The sequence below is a fragment of the Lepisosteus oculatus genome, chromosome 25 (genome assembly GCF_040954835.1).
Source record: "Lepisosteus oculatus isolate fLepOcu1 chromosome 25, fLepOcu1.hap2, whole genome shotgun sequence".
Classification (NCBI taxonomy): Eukaryota; Metazoa; Chordata; class Actinopteri; order Semionotiformes; family Lepisosteidae; genus Lepisosteus; species Lepisosteus oculatus.
This window is the reverse complement of record NC_090720.1, coordinates 9,089,260-9,109,684: the sequence shown is the minus strand read 5'-3', so window position 1 is coordinate 9,109,684 and position 20,425 is coordinate 9,089,260. Positions and strand designations below refer to the sequence as shown.

Below are 20,425 nucleotides of genomic sequence, written 5' to 3'. Positions count from 1 at the left end.
GACCGGATATGACGTACTAGCGTGGCTAAAACTTCACCAGGAAGATTGTCAATTGCAGTGTGGGGCGCAGTTTCTCTTCATGTCTATTTTATACAGAAAACCAGTTTTCAAAACGGAATCTGATATATATGTGAAGGTTTATATGGGTAAGGGTTGTTTTTTTTTAACTGGCCAGCCTTGGGAATTCTCAGAGACTATCTAGAGGGAGCACAGACATAATAATAATTGCTTACACTTATATAGCGCTTTTCTGGACACTCAAAGTGCTTAACAGGTAATGGGGATCCCCTCCACCACCACCAGTGTGTAGCCCCAGCTGGATGATGCGATGGCAGCCATAGTGCACAAGTGCGCTCCCCACACACCTGCTAACATTGGGGAGGAGAACAGAGTGATGAAGCCAGTTCAGAGATGGGGATTATTAGGAGGCCATGATTGGTAGAGGCCAGGGGGAAATTTGGACAGGATGTCGGGGTTACACCCCTAATCTTTTCAAGAAACGCCCTGGGATTTTTAGAGAGTCAGGACCTCAGTTTTACACCCCATCTGAAGGACGGCGTCTTTTTACAGCGTAGTGTCCCCGTCACTATACTGGGGCATTAGGACCCACATAGACCGCAGGGGCAGCGCCCCCTGCTGGCCCCACTAACACACTAGCTTTCCCTCAACTTTAAGAAAAACGTGTCATTACTTCAACTTTAGTGGTGTGTAAAAATCGTCAGATGGCCACTGGACCAGAAGGGAAACGGTGTGCTTTGCTCCTCTGGGCGTGACCTCGGCTTGTAGTTTGCAAACTGGTTTAATGAAAGCAGTCTGGTGTGAGGAAGTGCAGCAGTGACTCAGGTGGAAAAGTGAGGAGCCGCTTCCTCACTAGAACTAAGGGGGAGCTGTGGGAAGGCTGTATTGTGCCACCCCACAGTGTAATTCAGCCAGGGAGATGGGGGTTCACACCATAGAATGACCGAATGGGATGTTATGCTCCAGAAGGAAGGGCGCCACCTACTGGTCCAACAGTAGGTCTGAGGACCTCCACATTAAGCTACAGTGTGGTAAATATGAGCTGTATGAAAAACAGGAGCAGGCTTCACCCAACAAACCGCAATATATTTCTGTAATAGTTCAAACAATGGTGTGTATGTATTTGGAGTTCACTATACTTTAGTGTAATTTTCCAACGGGGCGAAAAACTATTAGGACTGAAGGAGTTTATTTTATCTTACCCACGTGTTACACTGGCAATTGATTGACACAGGTTGTCCTGTGCGCGAATAAGAAAGCCACAATTTTAAAATTATCTCATTAATTCAAATGATCAGATCAATAAAGTACTGTGTTCTCTCAACACTGTCGTTTACATATTGCGAAAACGGAAGCGCTGTACTATATCCTAACCAACAGAGGGCACCAACGCAGAAACGAAGGCCGGAAAAACTTCGGGAAGGTTTGTAGCTGTCCATCATTTTATAGCTTATGTTTTCTCAAGGAGGAAAATGTATTTATATGCTTAATACAACAATTTCGCTGTCCATTTAAATTAAATTAAATTTATTTTCCAGGACTATTTTAATTTTCATGTATGTGAATATGAAAACTGTTCTTAGACGATTGAAGTCTCAAATATGCCTATTCCCGATGCAATGAATTGTGAAAGTGTAACTCCTGGAATGACTTGGTTGGCCAAGGAAGCTTGTTGCTGTGGCGGCTGTTGTTACACATGGAGACGTGCGGCTTTTATTTTGCGGCTGTAGGCTACAAAAATACGACGACTAAAAGCTGTTAAGCGGTGGATAAGCGCGAATAACTCTTTTTGTGGGGTTTACACAGGTACGTTTTACCATACGTATTATTTGTGTGGGTGGAGATGGGCTAAGAGGCAATACAGATGGGAGTGAACGGTAATTCATATTCCAGAGGGGTTTTGTATGCTGATGAACGTCGCTGGAAATAAAGACAAAATCAGACATATAACAATATTATGTTACCAGCGATTATTTAAGCGAGATTATTTGTGATATTCTGTGCAGTGTGAATGGTTCTATTTAGAAATCGCTATGTAGTCGTGGTGGGCATAAGCATAGGTGAGCCAACGCGTACATATTGAATCACATGTTGTACAGCGGCTTTTACAAACAGCAGTGTTTAAGTGTAGACACAGGTTCGGTAGCGTCCTGTTTATTCCTCGTCTAAATCCTCTGAGCCTTTCCGACAAAAGACTTACCATAGCCTCTGCATGAATAATGCGAGATTTTGAAATCGATCATACAGTTATCACGTTCTTCCAGTTTATTTTCCTTCAAGGGAATTTATCTGCTCCAGTGGTCTTCAGTGGCATCAAGAATCCAGAAATTAAATCCAAATGCATAACATGCGCAAGGACCTTTATATTAACCTCAACGAATTATGCAGCTTTTTTAGTTTGTTTTTGATAATTATTGTTTTTTTTTAGCTTCTTGCAAAAACAAAAGACGTTTGAAGTATTAGTGACAGTCAGACCGTAGCATTTAAACACGTATTTAACAGTTAGCTATCACATTCCTTGGGGCATACAATCTTTAAAAACAAAAAAGACCAGATTTCATTGACTTCAGATTAGGAGACAAATGAAAGGAAGCATTTGGACCATTGATTTTGTTTCTATACAGTCTTAATTTTGGTTCTGTACAACCCCGTAATTAGAGTAAGCAATTAAAACGTCCTCTCCAGTTCCCCAGCCACAGCCTGGGACAACATGCAGACACCACACAAACAGGGACAGGAGCTGGAATCAAACAGGAACCCTTGAACTGTCCAGGCGGGTTAACTGACTTCTGGGAAAATTGCACACGCAAAAGGTGTGTGTGTTTGTGTGCGCCCTGGGTTCAGTCCCCGGGGTGCTGTCTGCGTGGAGTTTGTATGTTCTCCCCGTGTTTGAGTGGGTTTCCTCCAGGTGCTCCGGTGTCCTCCCACAGTCCACAGACACGCTAGGCAGGTTTATTGGCTTCAGGGAAAGCTGGCCCTGGTGTGAGCATGAGCATGGCTGGGTGTGCCCTGTGATAGATTGGCACCCCCTCCAGGATGTACCCCGACTTACTTACTTACACTTACACTTATATAGCGCTTTTCTGGACACTCAAAGCGCTTTACAGGTAATGGGGATCCCCTCCACCACCACCAGTGTGCAGCATCTACCTGGATGATGCGACGGCAGCCATAGTGCGCCAGAACGCTCCCCACATACCAGCTCTCAGTGGGGAGGAGAGCAGAGTGATGAAGCCAATTCATAGATTCATTCATAGACTTGCACCCCTTTGCTTGCTGGGGTAGGCTCCAGCTCCCCCAGTGATCCTGTATTGGATAGAGAGGTTAGAGAACGGATGGACGGACACTTCGGTGAGGGGAACAACACTTCTGCCTTCCCGGTACAACATGTTCGGTACAGCTGTTTCGGATGACGTGCCAGTCGCCGTGCCGCCCTGCAGCTGTGCGTTTCCGGGTGGGGGGGCAGTGAAGAACGGACTGTAGGAGCTCCCATCTCTCGCATTGCCGTGCAGGTCAGCTCCAGCAGCACGGGCCCATCCCACGCAGACGTGCTTTTCACGTTCCTGGGAGTTGGCACTTCTCTGTGTGATTTTACAAGCAGCGGGGATCTGGCCTGTAAAATTCAGGAATCCCAGGTCCACTGCCTCACCCTCTTTTACCCTGTGTCTACAGTCTGTGTTGTGGGGAGACCCCCCCCCATCATAACTGAGGGATACTGGAGATTCTAGAGGTTCAGGCCAATATTCTACTTTACCAATAAACACCGATTTGCCAGCGGCAGCAAATGAGACGCATTAAAACTAGCAGCGTAATAATGCTGTTAACACGTAGTATGTAAAATAAACAAAATGCCTTTCACAGGCCTTACAGTTTATGTTCTATCCCCTATGTCTTCTCTTTTTTCTCTTCATGTCACACGGTGGATGCAGTAGAGTTATTGCTGCACATTGCAGGTACCGGATCTGTCCTCTGCAGGCTTATCCGATAATGCGGCTTTCTTGCTTAAAGTCACGGGTTTTCATTCCCTCTCCTCTCCTGCCTCTCTCGCATGTGTGGCACTATTATTTACTTCTCGTTCAGGTGCCCTGATTGAGGCCCTGGAGTATCGCTGAAATGCTGCCCGATTCTGAACGTGAAGGTTTCTCGAGCGTGCAGTAGCAAAGAGCCAGCATGCTGTGCGGGAAGAGAGGTGGGGGTTGGTGCACCGCAGAGCCTCAAAACCGCGAATCGCGAGGGTTTCTTTCATTTAGCGGTTGAATCACTGTGTTTTGAAGCCATTTACTGGAGAAACCGGTTTCGTATTTGCACAGCTGTCTTGACACAGTTATGGTTGGCATTCAGGATTGTGTGAGAGGTGACTCTTCTTCCTGCTAGCAGACAGTCAAATTTTAAGGCTCATTAGTTTGTGTCTTATCCACACATTCTTAATGAATTGGTCACAGTCGTCTGTACCTTCTCTGTGAGCTGAAAACAGGATATGTACCACCATGCCGGTATTTTACAATTTGATTTCAGGGTAACTTTCTTCTTTTTCTCATCAAGAACTGTACAATCCATCTATCCATCCATTTTCTAATCGCCTTATCGACTAAAGTGTTGCGGGGGGGAGTCGGGGTCTGTCCCAATGGGTGCAAGGCAGGATAGCCCCTGAAGCTGATTAACCTACTCCTGTGTCTTTGGACTCTGGGTGGAAACCTAATGCAAGCACAAGAAAACCTACAAACTCCACTCAGATAGCACCCCAAGAATTGAACCTAAGGTTCCAGCGCTGTGAGGCACCAAAGCTAACCACTGGCCATTGTGCCACAGGCTGTATAATCCATTAAAAAAAAAAGAATCACTTTGGCTCACTACAAACAGGTGCTGTTGTCTTTTAAGTAAGTTAATGACTACTTCATGCATATGCTGATGGAGAACTCTCTTTTCTCTGTGCAGGTGTTGGCCTGAATGCTTTGCCCCACATGAGGGAAGCATTGTTTTAGAAAAAAGCTTGTCAAAAATGAAGGTACCCGTCTCCGTTAGTAAAGTCAAGGGCCGGTCTTCCGGGGATCATGGGAACAAAAGCAAGAAGAAAAAGAAGAAGTTACAGCGCCCCCTGCTGGAGGCCTCCGGCATGAGCCCTAACACAGCGCTGGGTCTGCAGTACACTCAGCTGGCCAGCAGGGGGCAGCCGAACCTCAAGAGACTGCAGCACAATGCCAGGCCGGTGCACGCAAGCGGCGAGGCGGGCTGTCCGGCGGGGCAGGCTAAGGCCCGGGCCGGGGAAAAGGCCGACGCGCGCGCCAACGGAGGCTCTGGCGCGAGGGCGCTCTCCGTCTCCGCGGCCCGGCCGGAGGGCGAGATGAACCCGGAGGAGCTGGATTCCTGGTGCTCGTTCGCCAGGTCGGTGCTGGAGAACGGCACGGCGGGGTCGGACCCGGAGCGCGGCGCCGGGGACCGCGGCGGCCTGGAGCCCGGCGCCGCCCCCGCCGGCCCCGCGCCCCACCGGGCCGCCTGGGACCCGGTCAGAAACAGGACCGTGCTGGCCATGCTGCCGGGCGAGGTGGGCGTGTCACTCTGACTCCTCTTCACCCTCCCCCTGTGCCCTTTCCTTCTGCTCCTGACAGCTTTCTGACTAGATCAATTGTCTTGGCTCTTTCCCTTTCGCTGTAATGTTTTTTTTTGTGCACACTTACCCCCCCAAAAAAACACACAGTGGAAACGAGCTCACAAGCTCAATCCGTTTAACAGGCTACTTCGTTTTATCCAGCGACAGTTCTGTGAATTGTCGGGCTGGAACGGGGTGTGTTCTTGTAGACCGACATGTAAAGCTAACATATGTTCCGTCGCTCGTTGGTCTCCGGTAGGTTTCTTAGTGCTGAGCTGTGTAGCTGGTGAATCCTTGGATAGGTAAGACCGCTGCGGAGTAGGCTGCTGGGAGTTTTTCTGTGCAGCTCCAGGGCCAGGCTCCTGCCCTGCCTGACCGCGAGATGCTCAAGCCTGCCTCTCCCTCCCAGAGCCTGGTGTTCCGCGGGAAGTGCCAGCTGACCTGCCTCTACGGGAGGGTGGAGGTGCTGGGCTTCACGGTGGAGGAAGGGCAGCAGCCCTACCCCCTCCTGTCGCTGCCCACGCACTGCCCGCTGTCGCTCGCCGCCCTGGGCCACGCCGGCGCCGACAAGACCCGCAAGGAGCGCCGCCAGGGGGCCAGGGCCGTCGTCCGCAAGCACCTGCCCGCAGGTGAGCCCGGAGAGCGGAAGATCCGCCCGCCCGCTTTCCGAACGCTTCTTCCGATTCAGGGTCGCGGAGGGAACCGGAGCCTATCCTGGCAAGCAGTGGGCGCAAGGGAGGGTACCCCCTGGACAGGACGCCAGTCCGTTGCGGGGCACACGCAGACACAAACGCACGCACACACACTCGCACCGGGTCCGGTTTTCCCAGCCGCCCGTTAACCTCCCAGCGTATCTCTGGTCTTTGGGAGGACACTTGAGCACGCGGGGGAAGCCTATTTGAACACTTGGAGAACACGCAAACTCCACACAGAAGGTAGCCCAGATTGGTAATCGAACCCAGGGCCCCAGTGCTGCCAGACAGCAGTGCTAACCTCTGCACCATCAGATAAGATTAGATTAGATCTTCAGGGGTGGAAAATCATTTTCCAGAATTTATGAATCCAAAACACTCTTCACTTTAATGATAATAGTACCTTTCCATTGGTGCTTACTTCTTTTTGGTTTGGAAGCAAGGGATACAGATAGAGTGAGCTGGCATGGCAGCTAGCGCTGCTGTTGCACTGCTCCGCGGGTCTGGGTTTGGTTTCGGATTAGGGTGCTGTATTTATGGATCTTGCACGATCTCTTTGTGTCCACGTGGGCTTGCTCCAGGCTCTGCTGCTCTGGTCTATCCCACCTTTCACGGACATGCTAATTGGAGTCTCTTAATTGTCGCTTTGTGCACGTGAGTGTGCCCTACAGCGAACTGGCACCTGCAATCATGCCACACTCCCTGTGCTTCCAAGCTCTTACCAGGAATTCTGATGATGAACAAATGCGTACACCCATGAAGCAGGGTAGTGTGGCTGCCCGAGCTGCCAGTGTCTTTGCAGAACTGAGGTGAACGCCAGTAATAGGGGGGTTTACTGAACTCGGTGGTCCTGCTCTGCGTCTGAATGGATCGTCAGGAAAGGGGACCATTCAGTGCAATTGAGCACCAAAGCAAGAGCACCAAATCAGTGCTCAGGCACACATGCCACTAGCCGTGCTTTCAAAGCAATGGGTGGTTTTTAATCTTGCAGCGCATAAGCTGGTTTCAAAATGTAGGGTGTATTAGGGCATTTTAGAAGTATTTGACTAATGTGCTTTTTAGATGCGAGATACTGGTGTGACAATGTCTATGGGTCCCTGATGGTTCCTTTTCAGTGAAAATTACTATTCAACTTCTGTCACGCTGGTTTTGCTGGTGGGAGTAGTTGCAGATCCAAAAGCTGTATTCCTAGATTGATAGAGATTGGGATCCCTAGATTGTCCTGTTGTTGTCATGTAATAGGTAATAGGTTCAGGCCACCTGAACTACTTCAACCTATTGTTATCATGTAGATCAATCAGGATAGATTAAGTTTGGTTTGTGCAAAGCCTGACACCATATTCAGACCTCTTTTCTTATGTTAAAATTTGAATACCTTCCCCCCATTTTTGTGAGCTCTCATTCTATGCATGTTCTTTTTTTGAGCGTGACAGTTGGTGAATAAAAGGCTGGTGTATAAGCATTTACATGCTGATTGTTTTCCATTCGGCTGGAGTCAAATTTTCCTTGTGCATCATATCGGAGCTGTAACGCGAAGGCAGGTCCAGGCAGAAAACCCAGTGACGTTAATGGCCACAGTGTTTCCCCTCCCAGACGCCAGCTGACTTTGTCATTGTTCCCCCCGACCCCTTCAGAGGTACGGAAGGACCTGCTGAGCGAGATCAGTTCAGACTCCTGCCTGATCCTGCTGGAGCCCCTGGACACACCACTCACCCGCTTCCTGCAGAGCCTCCCTGAGCACCAAGACCTGTTCGGGCTGGGACAGGTGAGCGAGCTCTCTGTTCCCTTCATGACCTGTTCGGGCTGGGACAGGTGAGCGAGCTCTCTGTTCCCTTCATGACCTGTTCGGACTGGGACAGGTGAGTGAGCTCTGTGCCCCCTTCATGACCTGTTCGGACTGGGACAGGTGAGCGAGCTCTCTGTTCCCTTCATGACCTGTTCGGGCTGGGACAGGTGAGCGAGCTCTCTGTTCCCTTCATGACCTGTTCGGGCTGGGACAGGTGAGTGAGCTCTCTGTTCCCTTCATGACCTGTTCGGACTGGGACAGGTGAGTGAGCTCTGTGCCCCCTTCATGACCTGTTCGGGCTGGGACAGGTGAGCGAGCTCTCTGTTCCCTTCATGACCTGTTCGGACTGGGACAGGTGTGTGAGCTCTCTGTTCCCTTCATGACCTGTTCGGACTGGGACAGGTGTGTGAGCTCTCTGTTCCCTTCATGACCTGTTCGGACTGGGACAGGTGAGCGAGCTCTCTGTTCCCTTCATGACCTGTTCGGACTGGGACAGGTGAGTGAGCTCTGTGCCCCCTTCATGACCTGTTCGGGCTGGGACAGGTGTGTGAGCTCTCTGTTCCCTTCATGACCTGTTCGGGCTGGGACAGGTGTGTGAGCTCTCTGTTCCCTTCATGACCTGTTCGGACTGGGACAGGTGAGTGAGCTCTCTGTTCCCTTCATGACCTGTTCGGACTGGGACAGGTGAGTGAGGCATGTGCCCCCTTCATGACCTGTTCGGGCTGGGACAGGTGAGTGAGGCATGTGCCCCCTTCATGACCTGTTCGGGCTGGGACAGGTGAGTGAGCTCACTCTCCTGTCCTAAAACACCCTATTCTTACTGTGGTCATCCAACAGTCCTGTCCAACAGTGTTTTTTAAAGGATCTCATAATATGCGCTTCAGCACTGAGGTTAAGAGGTTTGTCCTGGATGCAACATTTTGTCTAAATGAGGATCTTCCATTATCTGCCCGGATTGCTCCTAAATTTTAATTTGTGGTTCTTTGACAGAAAGAAAGCAGTGTCCAGTTGGCTGGTTTGGAATGCCCTTTCTCTCCCATCGGAGTATTCCCCCTGAAAGGCAGCAGTGGACAAGTGACATCACAGAGTTATAGCAGTGCCCTCGGTGACCTGGTCAGCGCCTGTCGAGGTATGATGTCATCCACACTGCTGCTCAGTGTGCAGCAGTGAGATCCTGTCTCACTGGCTCTTGGGAATAGAATAGCAAGCACAAATAGCTTGTCTGTATTTTTTTTTCTAAATTAAAAAATATAATTTAACTGAAGTTGTGCAGCTTTAGATAAACACCTTCATCACAGCGAATTGCAGATCAGGCAAATCACAGTGCAAGAAACAGTCCCTCTGTTAAGTCAGTTGGGGAGGAGTGCTAGTAGGAGATCTGATTAACCCTGTAGTTGTAAGAACCATTGCAAGAATGTCTTGATTCATCTGCACTTTATGGAAAGCAATCAACAAAATTGGTTGACAGAGCAAGAGAGAGAATTAAGTTCAGCCCATACTTCTGTTTTCAGGCTGCTTTTTTGTTCTTAAAGTAATTTAAAATGTGTTTTGTTTTTATTTAAACAGTTATTAAAACTTCCTTTCGTAGTTCAAATAACTTGCAGATGTAAAACAGATGGACTCTCCTCAGTGGTTCAGTCTTTCCATCCTCTCATTAAACTGTATCTCACTTTCTAAAATACAGTTCTTGTGGATTCCCTGCTTTGTTCAGTTTTAACCCTAGTTCACTCTCCGCCTGTACATTTAACACTAGTCCTGTTAGCTGCAGACTGGCATTCACACATTGCCCTGGGACCAGTCGGCTGGCGCTGCCCTTGGCCTGTACGTTTGATGGCATGCTGCATCTCTCTACAGAGGAATCGGAGGGCTATCCGATCATTCTGGTGTGTGGCTCGAAGAACGTGGGGAAGTCCACATTCAACAGGCACCTCATAAACACCCTGCTTAACCAGTGAGTCTGCGTAGTTTGTCTCTGTGTGTGCGTGTCTGTGCGCGTTCGTGTGAGCCCAGTGTTTTCAAGGCCGCGGCGTCAATCTTTTTGACGAGTTCAACAGTGGGATTACAAGGGGTTGTACCGATTTTCTAAGCATTCCAGTGACGCTGCATGCCAGAGTCACTACAGCGCTCCACCACCTACCTGCCAGCCAGATCAGAATGTGCGTGGGTCTGTGAATAGGAGGAAGAGTGATTGCTGTAATACATTGTCTGCGCAAATATGAGCACTGTGATACAAAATCGCTTTAGATGGACACCTACAGCTCTGTTAGCGCAGAATAATTGTATTGTGCATAGACAGCACTGTGTTCAAAGCACAAAGCAACCTCTTTTAATAGAAAATTGTGTTGTTGAAGTTTTAACGCACAGAGCCTTGATTTACCTGCTGCAGTGTATGGAAGTCTGTCTCAGTGGGGTCTTGTGGCCATTGTTACCCAGGGCGTTTTGGCTTAACCGTGCACAATGAATGCCTCACTGAGACGTCATCATCAGAGTTAGTAAGGCGGCAGACAGCAACATACCACAAATGTAATACTGACACGTTACATTGTCAGCGTGCCACTTCAGTAGCGGACAGGTCATCTTTTGCCCTCTCCCTCCTCTGTGTGTGCGTGCAGTACTGTCAGTGTGGATTACCTCGAGTGCGATGTGGGCCAGACGGAGTTTACTCCCCCAGGCTGCCTGTCTCTGCTCTCCGTCACCGAGCCTCTGCTGGGTGAGTACACACCTCTCGGGTCTGTTTCCAGTTCCAGAGAGACCATCTGTACCAGGGAAGTTTCTGCTCTTCCGTCCTGCGGGCAGTCTCTCCTTTCGTCCTCTGAATGGCCGATCTGTGCACATTTCTCTTCCTTTGCTTGTGTGAAGTTCGTCAGAGCTGGCCATTCCCCTCAAATCATCTTTCCGTCACTATGTGCAGAAGGAGCAACAAGCAAGGCATTGTTGTACGTAGATGTTAAACCACCAGCGCTGTGAGGTAGCAATGCTGACCACTGCACCACCATGCCACCCACATCGCTGGTGGTTTAAAATGTACCCACAACAATATCCTGAAATAAACCCTGAAATTCTATTATTTTGTCTCATATGTATCTGTTGAGCTGAAATAACGATTTCATTACTGCACAGCAGAAATGGTGAGTTTCACATGACTGTCCCAGTGCTTAACGCTCCTCTCTGCACATCTCGCACTCCCTGGGGTTCAGGCCCGCCCTTCACTCACCAGCGCCTCCCGTCCCGGATGGTGTTTTTCGGAGAGAGCTCGGTCGAGCGCGACCTGGACCGCTACCTGGAGTCCGTGAAGTACCTGTGGCGATTCTACCGGAGAGAGACGCCCATCGTCATCAACACCATGGGCTGGGTCAAAGGTCGGGGACGCGTCCTCAGCTGTTTTGAAATATCACGACATGGGATTTTTATTTTCTTTTACAATAAGTATGGTAGAATTCAGTTTCCAGGTGAAGAATTCCAAGAGAGATTTCTGTCAGTTTCAGACTTTTTCCAGTAGGTGTTGCTTCTCCTCTCGTGACCACCAGTATGGTATCTGGGTACCCAGTGATGTAGCACCATCTGTCAGATGAGACACTAAGCTGAGGTCCTGACTGCATGTGGGTTTTAAAGATCCTATGGCGCTGTTTGTAAGAGTCTGGGTGCTTGTCCCCTGTACACGAACACAATTCCTGTTCAGGGCTGTCCTGTGTGCTCTACGTGAATTTCCTCTGCTCCACACAGGTCAGTTCAGTGAGCTGATGTTGTAGAACATCTCTCATGTGTCCCCCAGGTTGATGCCCAGAATCGGGTCACTTCTCAGTGTACAGTGCTTTTAGCTGAAAGGTGCTGAAGAATTGCTCAGCGATTTTGCTATTATCTTATCTTTTCACCTACCTTTCACCTGTAGGGCATTGCAAAATTGACCACTCGACGGTTTTCACCTCATTGTGGAGCCATTGCTCCTGTCGGACTGCACAGATTAGAGTTGACCAAGGCCGTTCTGAGTGGTGCACATTTGTGAAATAGGATCATGTTCACCTGCAGCCCGTCGTGCACTCGTGTCTGACTTCTGTGTACGTGCTCGTCTTGCAGGGTTTGGCTTCCAGCTCCTGGTGGATCTGATCCGCCTGCTGTCTGTCACCCATGTGGTACAGATCAGCCATGGGGACACGTCCCAGTTCCCCGCCCTCACCCCGGCCTACCTACGTTCTGCCACTGGCTGGCTGACCACGCCTCGGGTTCAGAGGTCGTCCATGCCCACAGAGGGGGAGGAGACGCAGGACTGCATGGCTGCACAGGGCCACACGCTGCTCGGTGTCCAGTCAGAGTTTGAGGGAGCAGGAGAAGCCCTGATCACGTAAGGCTACAACGAATGGGCTTAAAAAAGGAAGGATGCAGTAAGAGCAAAGGACAGACAGCTAGGTTTCTTTTAGTTCAGTTCAGATCTCACCCTGTGACGAAGCATGCTGGTGTAGTTCTGGCAAACAAAATACCGTCATAAAACACCAGCTTGTTAAAAGCTAAACGATTTAGATTAACCAAATCATTTTAACTCATTTACAACCTGAAACATGTGCACAGTTTAATTGAACGGTTTAATTGTTCTTTTAAAACAAATAACACAGCCAATTGCAAGTGTTAAATGACTCTCGCCTCCTTCTTTTGCAAAGGCAAGCATATCTTATATCTCCCACTGTTAATAAAATATATAATTCAAAGAATTCCAACTAACTAGTTTTAGGACTAGTGCAGGAAAAATACACAACTCATAGTCAGCACTGATCACTATAAATGAAGTGAGTCAGGCCAAGAAAACGATTGGCAGGAGTCAGAGTTGTCTTTAAAACTACTTATACAGGTCAGCGTTTTATTATAGTCTTTTGTGCATGGTAAAGTTATAAACATGAAAAGAAACAATCCTTACCTATAGCTATATTAGGTTATGTATGTTTGAGTGTTGCACTGTCACTGGTACATTTTAAAATGTGCACGTCACTTTCTGTAATGAGTGTTGCATATCTGTGCCAATGTATGGAGTGGATAAACATGATAAGATTCCTTGTATATTGCATTTAAGTAATTAGTCATTGTGGATGTCCAACAAATGGTGAAATGCTGGACAATGATGCCCCATGACTAGTTTTTAATGAAACCAGCCTACATGTGCAACAGGCAGTGTGATAGAAGCCTTTCTGTGTCAGTGCATTGAAGGTGTCTGTCTGTGTGCAGGAAATATCACAGCAATGTTCTCCGGGACCTGGCCCTGCTGGGGTATTTCAGCCAGCTCCAGGACCCTGAGCCTGGCCCAGCGCGCTCTCTGAACTGCTTCACCCCTTACCAGGTAAGCTCCCAATCTACCTCCATGTCCCTTCCCCTATACAGGGACGCTTTTGCAAAAAAGACGGTAGATGTAGGAAAACGGTTAATTCCACTGTTCCTTTCACGTACAGGGCTCTGTACATCAACTGTTACATGTTAAAGCTGTACTGTAATTCTTAGAGTCAACAGTCTCTAAGAATGACTTTCAAAAACATACAATTTTTGGCCCACACATGTGTGGTGACAAGGTATGGTCTTTCGTATTCTCTGAGCTGTTTATCAGTCTAGTGCCTAGCAATGCCTAGCGCACAGACTCTCCTTTCAAGCTAGCTCTATGCACATGGCAGAATTGTATGAAGGTGAAATCAGAAATTTGCATATTTTCCTGTCTCCTGTAGTTTGTGATCATTGGAATCACCAGTTTTTAACTTGGAGCACTGAAACGACCCTCATACTTGCACAGCAGTAATCAACAACAGGTCCATGCGCCTCTCTTTCGCACTGTGAGCTCACAGTGCCAAAGCTAAAGCATTAGAGAGGAGAGGGTGGCAGCTCTTCCCAATTTTGTCTCCGAGATGACGAGCACCTGGGCACCTTGGGATACCTTACTCTAACTCTTCTCAGGGGAGCTGAGCCACAGACTCAAACCAGTGGAGCCCAAACTGTGTGTCCCAAGCTGCATGCTTTTCAGTCACTCTGGGGTCTGTGAGTGGACCACGCAGCTTTATATGATGCTCCATCCTCTTCAAGGAATGTAGCCCTTGAGGTGCTAGATAAGAGCAAGTAGAGGACTTTTGTCATCATGTCGTGAGCGGACCCAGGACGAGTGAGCTGTCGCTTGAGGCTGCGGGTTAGTGGGTACCTGTGTGTGAAGCCGTGTCTCTGTTTCACAGGTGCCCATGTCGTCTGTAGCCCTGAGGGTTATGCATTGTGAGGTGGCCCCTGCCCACGTCCTGTACACCGCCAACGCCAGTCTGGTCGGCCTCTGTGTCCTGGCAGAGAAGGTGGGGGGGGCGGGAGGGCCGGTGCTTCTGTCCCGAACCCCCGTCTGCGAATGCCTGGGCTTTGGTGAGTCTTCATAGCTGGTTGGGGGGAGGGTCACAGATGAGAGGGGTTCTTCCCCTGCTGTTTCTCCTCCCGGTGGCTCTGTGGCTAAGGATCCACGCCTGTGGCTGGAAGGTTGCCGGTTCGTATCCCGCAGCTGGCAGAGGAATCCTACTCCGTTGGGCCCCCGAGCAAGGCCCTTAACCACAACTGCTCCAGGGGTGCCGTATAAATGGCTGACCCTGCACTCTGACCCCAAGCTTCTCTCCCTGTCTGTGTGTCTCATGGAGAAAAAGTTTGGGTCTGCGAAAAGACAAATTCCTAATACAAGAAATTGCATAGGGCTAATAAAGTGCTCTTATCTCTCGTCTATTCCAGTCGCCCTTTAAAGATGTCTCACTAGTTATGACGTTATGAGTTGCAGCAGTGTCAAACACGAATGACCCACATGCAAAATGATAATAATAATAATTATAATAATTGCTTACACTTATATAGCGCTTTTCTGGACACTCCACTCAAAGCGCTTTACAGGTAATGGGGATCCCCTCCACCACCACCAATGTGCAGCATCCACCTGGATGATAGCGTAAAAGACCTGTGTTTTTGACAAATACTAAAGGTCTCACTCCAGTTGATGAGAATAGAGGTTTTCCTCCGTTCTCTTCTGCATCCTCACACGTCAGGTGATTTCTTAACACGAAATTAAGCCGGTCTTTGCAGAAATGCTGAGAATAAGCTTCCAGGAGGTGCCAGATCACATCTCACACGGGTGTTTCTGTTTGCCCTGCCAGTCCGTTTACTTTTGTATAGCAGCCTAAGTTTCTGAATTTATTTGAGGCAAATTGCTGAAACCACAGTATGGTTGGTGAAGCAGTAGAAATAACTGAGTCTGTATTCCTGACCTTTTTTTACATACAAGACTGTCTCAGTCTAATCTATAGATTGCCAGTAAAATCCAGGAACTCTGTGCACTGCCTTGGTTTAGTGAGTGGCTGTGTCTGTCATCCTAATAATGTCTTCCGTGGTTCATTCAGTGTGACTGTCTAGCATATGTCTGGCTGTAAGCCCTGAACCTAACGGTCCAGAAGTGTTCTTAAACTGGCAGAAAACAGAAGAGGACACCATTGTAATCTGCGAGTTTGAGACTGAGGAGCTAGGCCTGTGTACTAGCTGCAGAGGAATGAGCAGAGGTTAATTCCACACTGAAAACCAGAGAGAGAAGAAGAATCACAACCTTTTGGTTGTTGAGCCTTCCCCATATGTGAGGGAGAGAGCAGGAATAGAGGCGAAGGGGTGGATAAGGAGAAGAAGAGATAAACATCATGGGGGTAAAGTGTTGGAAATTACACAGGGGAGTCCAGGAGAAGTGTTGAAGGTAGAAATCTGGAAATGAAGGAAGTTTGAAAGGAAGCAGTCGATCGAGAGCTGGAGGGGGCGTGAACCCCTCCTGAAAATGATTGTGGCCAGACGCCGGATTTCAGCCCTCTCCTGTCTGTCTGTCTGCGTGCTCTAGGAGTCCTGCGCGGTGTGGATGTGCCGAGGGGCCTGTATTTCGTGGTGACACCTGTGCCCCCTTCTGTCCTGCGACAGGTCAACTGTCTGCTGCTCGGGGGGGTGACACTACCCCACACCCTCCTCAGGACACAGGTGAGAAATGGACCCTGGCGTCAGACCCCCTCGAGAGAAATGTCCTGTCATGTTAAGGGGGTTCAGCTAACCTGTTTCCAGCAGTCATGTTTTCGGAGAAACCAGCCATGCTTTTTTCTCCTTCGCTTTACCCTTGTTTTCATTTCCTTAGCGTGCATATATAAAAAAAGACTGTAATTTTCAAGCATGTCATAGGAAAGGATGGCAGAATGAGCTGAGATAGGTAGCAGAGATGAGCCTGTATATAGAATACAGGACAAGGTGAATGAGAGAGGTGGGGGCGAGGTGTTCTGTGTCACAGAAAACGCCTGGAAATTGTAAGGGGGCAAGAATAAAGAGAGAGGTGGCTGTCCTCGTGCATGGCTGATGCTCGTGGGGTCTGTGTTGCAGCTGGGGGCTGAGGGGGAGTGCCCTTACATCACCTCGGACTACAGCTTTGACATCTCGGGGGCTGGGAAGCTGAGGGTACAGAAGGGGCTGAAGAGGCGCGAGCACCTGGGGGGCTTCTCCAGCAGGAACGGGCCCCGCTAGGGCTGGAACCAGGCCCGGGCAGCCTGCACCGGTTCTGTTCGGGGCGGGGAGAAGCAGATTCAAACCCGGTTCGAGCCACAGCACTTAAAGACGAAGACTGTCGTACTTTCCCCCACACCGACATCTTGAATCATCATGGGGTTCTCTCTCCTTCGTTCTGCAGCCGTTTGGAAATGGAGGGGAGCTGTCTGTCCCACTGGCTCCTGTTAGCGATGCTGAGAGCAAGGTGGAATGTCCTTCCTAAACCTTGTTTTTATTGCTTTTGTTGTTGTTTTTTTTACTTTGGAGTCTCATGGTGAGTGAGTAGTTTCTGGTTAGTTTTGAAATCGGACAAAGGACTGGAGGGTAAATGAGTGCATCGAAAGAAGATTTTGCCTCCTTAGACATTTAGTAAATTCCTCTCGTGAGGCATTCTTCACCTTTCCTTTCGGACTGAAAACAGAGGGAAGGATCCGATCTGGAATGTTTTCATGGTTTTATAGACTAGGTCAGGCCTGATCTCGGAGGTATCGTTTTATCACAAGACTCGCTCTAGCTTGACTGGGTGGGGAGGGCAGGTATCAAAAGTGAAAACCTGCTTAAATGGCTTCCCGACGTGTTTTCAAATCGGCGCAGCATGAGGAGCTCTCCTGTAGGGGTGCCCCATCAGCTGTGCACCTACACACACACTTTGGGGACTGGAGCCCAGGAATAGCACGCTCTCCCTGTGTTGCACTCACACGTCGGCCACATGCCCGCACGTTTTCCCATGATGCCGGAGAAGTGCATGAGCTGCAGCGCGATCGAGGACTGCAACAGCGAAAGCTGTATTTCCCCGCGCGGAGGACAGAAATGAATCGGCATGTGCAGCAGCAGCAGCAGCCCAGAAAGGTGATGGGGGGGGGGGGGATGTACGTGTCTGGTTCAACATCAGGAACCTGCTAGTGCAAATCAGACACCCGAAAGCCCTTGTCGACGAGCCCTTTTTGTTAGGCAGGTTTTGAGTGCTGCGTTCTCTCCATGTGTTTCTCTTGACTCTTTGCTTTCTTAATGCTCCCTCTGAGCTGACCGGCCCGCTCTCGTGAGACCTGACGGGCGCCGCGTGGCAGCGTCAGTGACTGAAGTGTGCCAGCCTGGCGCAGGGCAACCCTCCCAACCGCGTGGCACGCCTGCACTGTGAGGCAGCAGCTCAGGGCTGCAGGGCCCTGGAAGTGAGGTTTTTGGATCCGGTCCCAGTCTCTCCCTGAAGGGCTCGGTCTAGTGCAAAGCCTGCTCCTGTTGCACTGGGCACGCCCGGCACACCTTCAATCCCTGCGGTGTTGTCAACCACACGGTTCTGCACCACGGTGTCCCCTGAACTGATCAGCAGAGGCCAGTGCAGCTCACCTGAAGCCCAGCCCGCCTGTAGTGTGGATGAGGAACGGTATGAAGAGTTTGAGGGACTAGTGTGGTCTGCAGTCCGTTTTGCACAGATGTGTTTAGACCAAGCAGCTGGTTGACTTAGTGGATTTAGATCAGCCTGAAAGAAGTGACTGATGACCCAGAGCCATTTCCATTTTTTGTGTTTTTTTTTTTACATCAAGGAAAGAGTGTCCTGGACAAACAGTGGAGAGATGGCAGGGGCAAGCAGATTAGATATCTGTTTTTTAAATTTCGTTACTTTATCGTGATTTTTTTTGCGCTGTAATGGCCTGCTCTGGGAATCGCCACTTGTGCGTTTTCCTGTGTCTTGTCTCCCGGCCGCGCACCGCCCTGATCGCCCACGGGGGGCAAGTGGGGAACTGTGGGTAATCTCCTCTGACCCGCCTGTCTCCGAGTCTCTCGTCAGTTCACACCTCCCAGGCTGCACCGCTCCCTGACCCAGAGCAACACCACAGCAGGGCGCTTTCTCACCCGGTGCTGAAAGAACCCCTCGCCTCCTGGGGAGTCCTGGTCTCAGCCTGCTGGGGTCACCACCCAGACTCGAACCCGCGCCGGGGGCTCAGGCAAGTGCCTTACCAAGTTGTGCCAGTACTGATTCTGTCAGGCCGCCTTGTGGAACGTGCAGACGTAGGCAGTAGCAGCATCACGCCGTGGGGGAGCAGCTGTGCCCGTGTCTGCCCTGGCTGAGGGAGACGGGGGGGGGCGGGGGTGTCGGGCAGGGCTGGGGGCAGTCTGTGCGAGACCCGTGGACACATTCTGCACACGCTCCTCGCCATGTACCGGTCTCTGGTCCTTTTCCCTTTTTTATACTGGTATGTGCAAGTGTTTATCTCCGTAATAAATCATTTCATTGATAAAAGTCTCTTTGTTCTCAAGTCAAAGCAGCGGTTTTGGCTGCTCCTCGGCCTAAATCTTCTTTCTCAATACATACAGGCTGTACATGTAGCACCCAGAGAGCCTGTATGTGAAAATGAATTGTTCCTCGTTTGGTATATAAGCATGAAGCGTGTAAGCGTGTAAAAAATGTGTCAACTCTTCATGATATGCAGTATATCCCTCCATGTGGGATCCCCATCCCTCTAGCAGCCATATCACCCTGCAACTCAACCTGGATGGGAGACCTCCTGGGAAAAACTAAGGTTGCTGCTGGAAGAGGTGTTAGTGGGGCCAGCAGGGGACGCTCACCCTCCAGTCTGTGTGGGTCCTAATGCCCCAGTATAGTGACGGGGACACTATACTGTTAACAGGCGCCGTCCTTCAAATGAGACGTAAAACCGAGGTCCTGACTCTCTGTGGTCATTAAAAATCCCAGGGCGCTTCTCGAAAAGAGTAGGGGTGTAACCCCGGTGTCCTGGCCAAATTTCCCATTGGCCCTTACCAATCATGGCCTCCTAATACCCCCCTCTATGAATTGGTTACATTACTCTGCTCTCCTCCCCACTGAGAGCTGATGTGTGGTGAGCGTTCTGGCGCACTATGGCTGCCGTCGCATCATCCAGGTGGGGCTGCACACTGGTGGTGGTGGAGGGGATCCCCATTAACTGTAAAGCGCTTTGAGTGGAGTGTCCAGAAAAGCGCTATATAAGTGTAAGCAATTATTATTATGTGTGTAAAACTGCACAAGTAAAGAGAGCACAATGGGGGTGCATTGGTCAGTGTTTACCACTAGGGGGAAGGCAAGAGCAGTGCGTGCTTTGAGTTTTATAGTCTCCCTCTAGCGGCCACTTCGTGTAATGGCCGTCCGGGTTGCTTTTTGTTATTGAGCGGTAAACGACTGCTAGTGCGAGGGTGGCCCACGGGGGTTGGGCATGGCACTGCGAGGGGAAGAGTTTTGGTTCCTATCTGGCGTCAGTGAAGAAGGGAGTTGAGTCCCCTGACCCACCCCCACTCACTCTGGTGCCTCTCAGCCCTGGTACTGCGACAGCGCGTACTCATACAAAAGGATGCTTCCGTAGCAGACTGTTCTAAGTGCAGTTCTGCGCGCAAGAGTAATTACATACTGTTTAAAATAGCATAGCCAGCCCCCTCCACCTACACCTTCAATTGCTTTGGTATAAGAAAACAACCATGATAAATGCCACTTACTGCAGCTAATTGTAAGCTGAGCGCACTGCCCTATAAAGCTGTTCAATTATAGGAGGGGAGCACCCTGCAGGAGCACAGGCCTGCCATCTGCTCTACCGGCAGCAATTTGAGCCCGAGCGTCCTGGAGCGTGGAACCGATTCTCCGGTCTCGGGTTCAGCAGCGGCTGCACGGCCCTTGGAGGGGGCTTCCCTGATGGGAACACAGGCATGCAAATCGTAAGGAAGCCGGAAGACCGGTGATCCACTGGTTCCTCCTGGTAACTTCCTTCTTCTGGCCCTCGGCAGGCGTGCACATTGTTAACCCCCCCACTCCCCCTTCAGAACCTGAGC

General features: G+C 49.8%; 1 protein-coding gene across 2 annotated transcripts; it reads left to right on the top strand.

Moving 5' to 3' along the window:
• The first annotated feature begins 817 nt into the window (after positions 1-817).
• Positions 818-18,869, top strand: nol9 (nucleolar protein 9). Of its 2 annotated transcripts, none has more exons than XM_069183783.1 (13): positions 818-1,441; positions 4,954-5,560; positions 6,015-6,234; positions 7,932-8,062; positions 9,074-9,212; positions 9,938-10,034; positions 10,696-10,793; positions 11,281-11,442; positions 12,158-12,422; positions 13,295-13,406; positions 14,278-14,452; positions 15,945-16,078; positions 16,469-18,869. In XM_069183783.1, exons 2-13 carry the CDS (start codon positions 5,018-5,020, stop codon positions 16,607-16,609), a joined length of 2,217 nt encoding a protein of 738 aa, XP_069039884.1. In that variant the 5' UTR covers positions 818-1,441; positions 4,954-5,017; the 3' UTR covers positions 16,610-18,869. The 2 variants fall into 2 exon arrangements, with proteins under 2 accessions (XP_069039884.1, XP_015192803.2); XM_015337317.2 differs by lacking the exon at positions 818-1,441 and adding an exon at positions 1,667-1,824.
• The last annotated feature ends 1,556 nt before the right edge of the window (positions 18,870-20,425 follow it).

Excerpts from the sequence above, each read along its gene's own strand:
- nol9 (XM_069183783.1), top strand. The coding sequence starts at position 5,018 with ATGAAGGTACCCGTCTCCGTTAGTAAAGTCAAGGGCCGGTCTTCCGGG. Across the intron at positions 9,213-9,937 it reads CCTGGTCAGCGCCTGTCGAG|AGGAATCGGAGGGCTATCCG; the intron begins GTATGATGTCAT and ends ATCTCTCTACAG. Across the intron at positions 12,423-13,294 it reads GCAGGAGAAGCCCTGATCAC|GAAATATCACAGCAATGTTC; the intron begins GTAAGGCTACAA and ends GTCTGTGTGCAG.